Consider the following 10,980-nt stretch of genomic DNA (forward strand, 5'->3'; position numbering starts at 1 on the left):
TGAAGTGAATATGGACATAATGTGGTGACACCTTCTGCTCCCAGCCCTGTTCTCCACTTGGTTCCCAGACTGCTGGCAGGCAGACAGGCACAGGCACAATAGTAGAATATCTTTCTCTGAGAAATCTAAGCAGCCCTTAGAGAGATTACCCAAAGATTCCCCCAACAAAATGATCCCGCCAGATTACCCTACCCATGAAGCCAATGGTCAACAAAGCTGCATCCCACAAAGAGAGAACATGCATGGATCAGTATCAGGACACCTATCAAAAATGTTTCATACTATGCTGGATTTAAAAGGAACCACCAAATGAGTATTAAAAATAGACAATAGGACTAAAACCACTTAGGAGAACACAGATCTGGCTTCTTAGAAACTGGGTCATGCAAATGAGGGTGGGTAATAGCATGAGGTTTACAGAGGCACGTCACAGAGATGCTGCCACAGGGGGTTGACCTCCAGTAGCCACTGGAGTGGAGACCATAGACATCGTTTATGGCTTCGGGCTTTGTTTGAAATTATCCCCCCGAAAGGTTAAGAAGGTGAGCGTTAATTGTGAGGAAGAAGTTTTTCTCCTTTCAGTTGCAAATATTTGCTGAACCCACTACATCAAAGGCAGTAGTCTAAACTCTAGAGGTAAAATTATTCTTAAAAAGCCAAAGGCTTTCTAAAACCAAGAGACTCACCTTTTTCCAGCCATGTCTTCACCAGAGAGCCCCTGCTCCCTGACTCGCTGATGTTGCAGAAGGGGTTTTAAGCTTTAATGCTCTCAAGGTCAAGAGGTGGGTTTGAGAAACCTTAGACCTTCACCTGTTGACCTCAGCTGCGAGAGCCTTTGGGGCTGCATCTGTCGTGTGTGCAAGGCTTGGAGGTTCTCAACCTCTTCTGCCTCCTACAGACTCCCAGGGTCATGCCTGTGAGTCTTCCCAGCCAGGGTTGGCAGAGAGGTGAAAAACAGGTGTCGAATTGTACAGCTCTCCTAGTTTACATTCACATTTGACAAAAGGACAGGAAGAATTTAAATACACTCATTTAGGTCCCAAACTTCTAGATGCTTAGGATTTATCAGTCAGCAAAAGAACTTGGTGCCTTCGCGGGACTTACATTCCAGTGAGTTAGCAGGCAGCGGCATTCTCAGCTTCCCTCCTAGCAACTGCAGTGTTTTACAGGTGAGAACCTGCTCAGAAACATGAATGAAGTGCGCGCGCCTCAACTTACTCACCTAGAGCAGAAATTGAATGCAAGAGTGACTGACTCAACACCATGCTAGCCTGGGCTGCTGTACTTTTGCCTGGACTCAGAAGAGCCTCTTCATGGGCCTCCTTACTGCTGCCATTGAACATTCCAATTTATTCTTCATTCAGCAGCTAAGGTTAATAACTTTTAGAACCAAATCAAACCTTCCCCCTTACTTTGGAAGCCCTCAGTGAGTGAATGGCTAAACAAGCGGCGGTATACCATGCTGTGGAGTACTACTCAGCATTTACATGGAACAGACTACTGAGTCATTCAACAGCGTGGATGAATCCCAGAAACGTTATGTGCAAAAGAAGTCAGGCACAAGGGAACACTTACTATCTGACTCCATTTTTATGAAACTAGAAAAGAATTTAGTAACCTGGGGCCACAGAGGGAAAGCAGAGTCAGGGATGTTGACTGGGAAGAGGTACGAGGGAACATTTTAGGGTGATGGAAAATTCTGTATAGATTGTGGTGTTTATGTGGGCATATACATTTGTCAAAAAGTTCACTGAACTGTACACTTAAAATGGACGCATTTATTATATGCCAATTATACCTCAAAGTTAAAAAAAAAAACCCACCTCTGTTAATGGGTATCCATTGCAGTTAAAATAAAATCAAAACTCCTGATGGCTTATAAAAAAAAAATAGATGTTAGAAAGGTATTTGATAAAAATTCAGTAGCCATTTCTAATGAGAGTCTTTTCTAATAGCCCATTTCTAATAAAACAAAAAGTAAACTGATTAAAAGGCTACTTACTGAAAACTAATAAAAAGCTTCATTTTGCATGATGAAATGCTAAAATCATTTCCCTTAAAATCAGGAACAAAATGAGGTCTACTATAAAATTACCATTATTATTAAATATTGTTTTAGAGGATAAAAAAGGAAAAAAAGGAAGTAGTTGGTGTAAATATTTTTAAAAGAAGAGACAAAGTCTTTTTTTTTCCCCAGATATGATTATATTCCTAGAAAACCCAGAAGATCCTACTAAAAACTTCTAGACTTAATAAGCAAATTTGGCAAGACGGCTGAATGCAATAAGAAAAGTATGCCAAGTCAGTGACTCTTTTTTCTGTGTGAAAGCTAGCTTGAAATGAAAATGGAAGAAACCAAACCTTTTCTTATTAACTGTAATGTCTTATAAGACTGTAGAGAAAATTTAATAGGAAAGACATAGAACCTATATGGAGACAAATGTAAAAATCTTGTCAAGGAAAAAGAAACAATCTGAAAATATGGGGGGAAAAATCAGTTATTTTTTGGGGGGACTCAGTATATATGAGTGCCAGTCTTTCCCAGATTAATACACAGATTTTATATAATTCCAGTTAGATTCACAAGGCTTACTACATAAGCGATTTAAAAGCTTATATGTCATTATAGATTTCCAAGAACAACCAAGAAGATTATGAAAAGTAAAGAGGAAAATTGGCTTCCGTATATTAAAACATACTGCAAAGCCTCTACATCTAAAAAGTACAATATAAAGGATAAGATATCCTTGGTTATGATAGACTCTCTGATGCATTGCCTTTTTGGACCTGAATACCCCTCTTTTGACATGGCCAGAGTACCCCAGGAGTGGTCCGGATATAATAGTTCTTTTATTTAACGAGTTTTAGGGTGCGTAACTGCAGTCTAGATTGGTGATGTACAAGTGTAAGAGGGAATAGAATTATTCAATGTTACTTTAGGTTAGAAAAGTCAGATTGATGGGTGGAAGTCACAAAGAAACAGTCTAACTCAGTATGAGAAGTAACTGGCTAATGATTTAGAAATCCTTGTAAGAACTTTTCATTTTCCTATATTGTAGGGGTTCTGTAGGTCATTTATAGCGATCTGTCCAACATTGCAGTAGAAGAGACCACACACACTGCATGGGGGCTATAGAGTAGACGATATTTGCAGTACTTCCCTATTAAAATTACCTGAGATTCTTTAAAAAATTGTCGAAACAAATTTAGTTCAATTGTAGAAGACAAGAAGTCTTTAGCACGCTTATATCAGACAAATTTATTGAGAATTAGCCATTGGTAAAATTTGAGAATTTGTTCCAGTATCAGTAAAAGGGTTAAAGTTGCTATGCATTGTATCAGTTTGCCTGTGAGATGTGATGATGTTCGATTTTATTTGGGATTCTCCTTAATATTGTCTGAGTCAGTACATCTAATAATTTGTTAGACAAATGAAACACGGATTTAGCATCTTACAGTTTAAAGAATTCCCACGTTTTGCCTTTTTTTCTGTTGGCGACACATGATGTGCAGATGTGTCTAGAGAAGTGACAACTTTGTGAACCACTGTAGTAAATTTATTTTACAGCATGACTTAGGATACACACGCTCGTGAAAAATAGTGTGAGCAAAGTGCTCTCATAACTTGTTTTGCTAGTCTGACCCACTGAACTGGTTTCATGTGCTACTAAGTGGTTTGTATTTCACAGTTTGATAAACATGAGTCTAAACCACTTCTGTTCACAATGAGATCTGTAGACATGTGGCTTCAGCAGCTCTCTGGAACTTCTTGGAAATGCAAATTACTGGGCCCCACCTCAGACTTACTACCTGTCATTCTCTGCAGGTGGAGCTCTGGAATCTGTGCTTTAATCCAGGCGATTCTGATGCACAGAGAGGTTTGAGAAGCACTGGTCCTCTTTATACCCCAAAGAGCTTTTGTGGTTATATACTTGCTATATTGTAAATTAAAACTTAGGAACTTTAAAAGTAATTATTAATTCATTTTCAGAGTAACAATAGTAAATCCATTATATGTTGACATCAGAGTAATGATGTCATCACAGGTCACATCTCTTGGATCAGGGAACCTCCACAGTATACTCCTGAAAAACTGAGAGGGGGAAAAAGCAAATAAATCTTAGCATTATTATGAAAATAGTTTTGACCTTGCAGAACCCCCGAAGGGCTCTTGGGGACTCCCAGTAATCCCCAGGCCATACTTTGAGAACCGCTCTTGTATAGATGGTATGTTTTTGAGAAGACCGAGACCAAATTTCTGTAATCCTCATGTAGGGTAGTTTATTATGGAAGCATATGGAATGTTTCCATCACTGCTTAAGTGTTGGGGATGATGAGGAACTTTTCAAAGCCTGTAGGAATGTGGTTTATTAGGCCATTGAGGGTTCTGTTACTGAATTCCCAGACCAACGAGACGTCCCACATTGGTGTTATGGTTTATGGTGCTCCTAGGTTTGTCTCGAAGAATGGGTTACTGGGGCTTTCCTTTCCCTTCAGTGTCATGAAACACTGCACCTTTCATTTTCACCGAACGCCTCTCCGTAGAAAAATGTGCTGCCGATCTGGAAAGTCTTTATATTCTAGTTGTGAATATTTTTAGTCTTATTTCTGTTTTGAATAATTTTTTAAGACATAGTATTGAAATTACTTCATTTCTTTCCAATAAACTTAAATAACTACCTGATCATTTTTTCTTTTTTGAATTGTACAAGTAGCATCTTAGTGCTGATGATCCAGCACTCAAATTGCCTATACTGTACCATCTAATAAACTCTATTATCTGTATAGAGCATGGTGGTAAATAAATAGTGTTAGAAGTTGTGGTGAGATTACAGAGCACTCAAGGGGATGTGTTAGCTGGCAGACCCTGGAGTATCCAGTTCTGCCTTGACTCACACACTTCTTGAGGAATTATTATGCACATAGAGCAGATTTCCCCGCTGCACCACACTCAGCCGGACCAGGGAGTTTTCCCCGGGCTTGTCAGGCTAGACCACTGCCCCCAGATCCAGCTGTATTATGGTAAGAAGAGTGAATTAAAGAGGGAGAGAGAAATCGATTGGTTGTTTGGTTGATTGACTGGGATTCAAACCCTGACTGTAAGTATAGAGGCAAGAGAATCATGTATTTATTTTCTTTTAGTCCTTCACAGTAGAAAACATGGCCCAGCCACTGTCCTTGACCGGCAACACTCCTTTTCCTCATTTTATCCTCTCTCTCCTTAGAAGTAAAATTTGGGGTGGGGAGTGATAAGGAGAAGCAGATATGAGGAGCCCTAAGTTTTTCCTAGAGATCTCTGTGAGTAGTTTTCTTATTTGCAATTGTTTTGTTCTGTGCATCTGTTTAATATCTTCTTTCCCAAATTAGACTATAAACCTCCAGTGAGCAGGGGTCTGTTTTATTTGAGCCATCTTGCTCCCTCCTTTCCCTCTGGCACAGCCCAGTGTCTGGTACAACACTAGCTCCATAAGAGATGCTTGATAAAATACTTGTTTGAATGACTAATAACTCTGTAATATAGAAGCATAGATGTTAGCATTATGCATGTGATTGATTGACTGATTGATTGATTTCCCTCAGGACACCAGTTAACAGAGAATGAGAGAAACCAGTTATTGGCAATAGCTTCATCCTTGTTTGTGGCATCCCAATTAAGAGCACATCATTTTCAAGAAGATGAAAATTCAAGGTATGTGAGATCATTTAAAACAGAATAAATGAGCAGAAAAATTTGGACATTATTGGAGAAAGTACTCTGAAACTTTATAGGAAATCTGTTCAAGTAATTTGTATTTATTACTTTTGTTTTCTTACTGGAAAAATGTTTTGAGAAGTGTTATAGTACTAAACTCTAGGAAATAACCTGAACAGTTAAAAATATGTATATAAGAAACTTGTTTATAAGCTATAAGAAAGAATTAACAACAGGTTGAGTTAGTTATGTGTGAGCCCTAAGTGTACCTTTTAGCTTCCTAATAACCTAAGCAAAAGGGAAAACATGCTTTATAGCCGGGCAAGTAAAATAATCATTGTGACATTCATGCTTCTGAGTGACAGGATTATTTATCATGAATGTCTGTGCACTTGCTAGAGTAATACTACTTAGCAAGTATAGCCATTACTTGCTAGAGAGGCAGCTGATAAAATTGTGTTACGTCAAGTCCTTTTCCTTTCTTTTTACTTTTCCTCAAGAGGAAGAATAAAGATTAGAAAAAAGATGGCAGGTGACTGAGCAGCTCTGAAGAGCACAGATCAGAAACTCGGGGTATTCCTAAAGAATTAGGTAGAAGGAAGACTAAATTGGTCTCAGGCTATATATTCGTGGCTAATGTGGTTTTACTCAGAAAAATCTCTGAGTAATCGGTATTTTAAAAAAATTTTTAATGGAGTATAGTTGATGTACAATGTTGTGATAATTTCTGCGGTACCGCAAAGTGATTTAGTTATACTTATATATACATTCTTTTTAAAAATATTCTTTTCCATTATAGGATATTGAATACAGCTCCCTGTGCTATAGAGTAGGACCTTGTTGTTTATCCATCCTGTATATAAAAGCTTACACCTGCTCACCCCAACCTCCCACTCCATCCCTCCCCAGCCCCCTCCCCCTTGGCAACCGCAAGTCTGTTCTTTATGTTTATGAGTCTGTTTCATAAGTAGGTTCATTTGTGTCACATTTTAAATTCCACATATAAGTGTCATATTTTAAATTCCACATAAGTATGATATTTGATACCACAAATATCATATGGTATTTGTCTTTCTTTTTCTGACTTACTTCACTTAGTATGATAATCTCTAGTTGCATCCAAGTTGCTGCAAATCTGCATCTATCCATTCATCTGTCAATGGACATTTAGCTTGTTTCCATGTCTCGGCTATTGTGAATAATGCTGCTATGAACATAGTGGAGGGAGCATGTATCTTTTTGAATAAGAGTTTTGTCTGGATATATGCCCAGGAGTGAGATTGCTGGTAATTCTGTTGTTAGTTTTCTGTGGAACCTCCATACTGTTTTCCATAAAGGCTGCACCAACTTACATTCCTACCAACAGTGTAGGAGGGTTCCCTCTTCTCCACACCCTCTCCATTATTTGTTATTTGTAGACTTTTTAATGATGGCCATTCTGACTGGTGTGAGGTGGTACCTCATTATAGTTCTGATTTGCACTTCTCTAATAATTAGTGACATTGAACATCTTTTTCTGTGCTTATTGGCCGTCTGTATTTCTTCTTTGGAGAAATGTCTGTTTAGGTCTTCTGCTCATTTTCGATTGGGTTGTTTGTTGTTGTTGTTGTTGTTGTTGAGCTGTATGAGCTGTTTGTATATTTTGGAAATTAAGCCCTTGTCGGTCGCATAGTTTGCAAACATCTTCTCCCATTCTGTAGGTTGTCTTTGTGTTTTGTTTATGGTTTCCTTTGCTGTGCAAAAGCTTGTAAGTTTGATTAGGTCCCGTTTTTTATTTTTGTTTTTATTTCTATTGCCTTAGGAGACTGACCTACAAAAACATTGCTATGATTTATGTCAGAGAATGTTTTGCCTATGATCTCTTCTGGGAGTTTTATGGTGTCATGTCTTATGTTTAAGTCCTTAAGCCATTTTGAGTTTATTTTTGTGTATGGTGTGAGGGTGTGTTCTAACTTCATTGATTTACGTGCAGCTGTCCAACTTTCCCGACACCACTGGCTGAAGGTTCTCTTTTTTCCATTGTATATTCTTGCCTTCTTTGTCAAAGATTAATTGGCTGTAGGTGTGTGGGTTTATTTCTGGGCTCTCTATTCTGTTCTATTGATCCATATGTCTGTTTCTGTGCCAATACACACCATTTTGATTACTGTAGCTTTTGTAGTAGTGTCTGAAGTCTGGGAGGGTTATGCCTCCTGCTTTGTTGTTTTTCTTCAGGATTGCTTTGGCAATTCTCTGGGTCTTCTATGGTTCCATATAAATTTTAGGATTATTTGTTCTAGTTCTGTGAAAAATATCATGGGTAATTTGATAGGGATCCCATTAAATCTGTAGATTGCTTTGGGTAGGATGGCCATTTTAACAATATTAATTCTTCCAATTCAAGGTCCTGGGATATCTTTCCATTTCTTTGATTCATCTTCAGTTTACTTTATTAATGTTTTATAGTTCCCAGTGTATAAGTCTTTCACCTCCTTGGTCAGGTTTATTCCTAAGCATTTTATTTTGGGGAGTGTGATTTTTAAAAGATACTGTTTTTTTACATTCCCTTTCTGATATTCCATTGTTAGTGTAAAGAAATGCAACCGATTTCTGAATGTTAATCTTGTATCCTGCTTCCTTGCTGAATTCGTTTATCAGTTCTGGTAGTTTTTGTGTGGAGTCTTTAGGGTTTTCTATATATATAATAGTATCATGTCATCTGCATATAATGACAGTTTTACCTCTTCCCTTCCAATATGGATACATTCTATTTCTTTTTCTTGTCTGATTGCTGTGGCTAGGACCTCTGATTCTATGTTGAATAGAAGAGGCGAGAGTGGGCATCCTTGTCTTATTCCAGATTTTAGTGGGAAGGTCTTAAGCTTTTCACCGTTGAGTACTATATTGGCTGTGGGTTTGTCATAAATAGCTTTTATTATGTTGAGATATGTTCCATTTATACCCATTTTGGTAAGAGTTTTTATCATGAATGGAATTCGTTTATCAGTTCTGGTAGTTTTTGTGTGGAGTCTTTAGGGTTTTCTATATATATAATAGTATCATGTCATCTGCATATAATGACAGTTTTACCTCTTCCCTTCCAATTTGGATACGTTCTATTTCTTTTTCTTGTCTGATTGCTGTGGCTAGGACCTCTGATTCTATGTTGAATAGAAGAGACGAGAGTGGGCATCCTTGTCTTATTCCAGATTTTAGTGGGAAGGTCTTAAGCTTTTCACCGTTGAGTACTATATTGGCTGTGGGTTTGTCATAAATAGCTTTTATTATGTTGAGATATGTTCCATCTATACCCATTTTGGTAAGAGTTTTTATCATGAATGGATGTTGAATTTTGTCAGATGCTTTTTCTGTATCTATTGAGATGATCACATGTTTTTTTGTCTTTTCTTTTTTTTATGTGGTGTATCACATTGATTGATTTGCATATGTTGAACCATTCTTGTGAACTTGGGACGAATCCCAAGTAACCAGTAGTTTTCATTTGTTGTTATCCTCAAGGGAAAGTACAAAAAGCTTAATGTACGATCTTTTTTTGAAGTTAATTTGGTGACTGTCTAGGGAGAGATGAGAGGATATTGAATTTCTGTAAATTACTGAATGAATGGAAGGAGGAGGAAAATGGTCCATAGAGCCAGGAATCTGGTTGGTTTGTTTGTTTTCCCCCAAAGTCGTGCTCCCCAGTGTGGAAGCCACTAGCCATATGTGCCTATTTGAATTAAAATTAAATTAAAAACTCAGTTTCTCAGTCACATTTCAATGTCAGTGTCAGTATAGTCACTACCCACACTTGCAGTGCACCATAGCCACTACTGTACTGTGGTCAGTGGCTACTGTATCGGGTAACAGAAAGAACCTTTCCATCATCGCTGTTGTATTTCTGTCAAGCTTTGTTGGACTGTGCTGTTTTGGAATGATGTGTGTGTAGGAGAGATCTAACTAAGCTTTTGCTTTAAAGCCAGAATCATACCTTGTATGAATAATATTTTTATTATTTTTTTGGTAAATACAATATTCATATCTTTATTCCTTTACCTTCAGGTGTTACTTGGATCTTGACTATTTCAGAAGTCCTGAGTATAGCTAATGATGAACTGGTTTGATCTTTAAGCAGTGTATTCTAGTTATTTTCAGAGAGTGCTGACTTAACATTGGTAAGAATCTGAAGAAGTTTTAAAAAATAAAAGAAGAAAAATTTCCTGTAATCCTGCAATAACCACTTTTAACATTTTAATATATTCCTTTCCAAGTGTATATGTGTGTATGTTTATACATATCCATACTTGTAGTGTATATACCCTACATAATTAGAGTCACACTGGAAATGTCGTTTGAATTTTACTTTTTAAAATTTCATATTATGTTGTGACTATTTCTTCTCTTTATTCACTAGTCTTTGAAAGCACATTTAAAATTTCTATTATAGTGAATTTAAAATATATGCAAAATAACTGCTCTTAAAAACACCATCAAGAATATTATAAAACAGTATAACAAATGGCAGAACGTATTCAGAGATACATGTCCAATAAAGGACTTGAATCTATAATGTATAAATAATTCTTACAACTCAAAAATGAGCCAAACAACCAAATTTTAAAAAATAGATTTGGTGTAGACTCTTTTTTAAAGAAGTTATATGAATGGCAAATAAGTCCATGAAAAGATGTTTAACATCATTAATCATTAGAAAAATACAAACTAAAATCACAGTGCTACACCACCACACACCTGGTAGAATAATGTGCATCAAGTGGTGAGTAGAAAAATAAATGTGGTATAGCTATACGATGGAATACTATTTAGCAATAAAAAGAAATGCAGTACTGATACATGCATGTACATGCATAAACCTAAAAAGAAAATCATGCTGAGAGGAAGAAACCAGTTAGAGAAGACTATATAATGTACAATTTCATTTATTTGTAATTTCTAGGAAAGATGGAAGTATAAAAGAAAAAAGATCAGCGATTGCTTGGGTGTAGGTGTTGACATCACAGAATTACACCTTTATACAGTCTATGTCCCAAACTATACACCAATAATTATTTTAGAATGCATTAGTCTCTTAAATTATGTAGAAAACAAAACAAAGTTAAGATGACACGAGCTTTCACTTTAATAATTTTTTTTTTTTTTTCTTTTTTTGCGGTACGCCGGCCTCTCACTGTTGTGGCCTCTCCCGTTGCGGGGCACAAGCTCCGGACGCACAGGCTCAGTGGCCATGGCTCACGGGACCAGCTGCTCCGCGGCATGTGGGATCTTCCTAGACCGGGGCACGAACCCGTGTC

At 37.3% G+C, this 10,980-nt stretch overlaps 1 protein-coding gene across 7 annotated transcripts in view; it reads left to right on the forward strand.

Moving 5' to 3' along the window:
• PCCA (propionyl-CoA carboxylase subunit alpha) overlaps window positions 1-10,980 on the forward strand; it is a 378,662-nt gene that overhangs the window by 209,877 nt on the left and 157,805 nt on the right. For all 7 annotated transcript variants that reach the window (XR_008619078.1, XM_028497435.1, XM_007103730.4 and 4 more), the window contains one exon: window positions 5,581-5,689. Coding sequence is in view for 6 of the 7 variants with exons in the window: in XM_028497435.1 (XP_028353236.1) it covers window positions 5,581-5,689 (109 nt within the window). In the remaining variant the exon portion in view is untranslated. The remainder of the gene's footprint in view (window positions 1-5,580; window positions 5,690-10,980) is intronic.

The sequence above is a fragment of the Physeter macrocephalus genome, chromosome 13 (genome assembly GCF_002837175.3).
Source record: "Physeter macrocephalus isolate SW-GA chromosome 13, ASM283717v5, whole genome shotgun sequence".
NCBI classification, from domain to species: Eukaryota; Metazoa; Chordata; class Mammalia; order Artiodactyla; family Physeteridae; genus Physeter; species Physeter macrocephalus.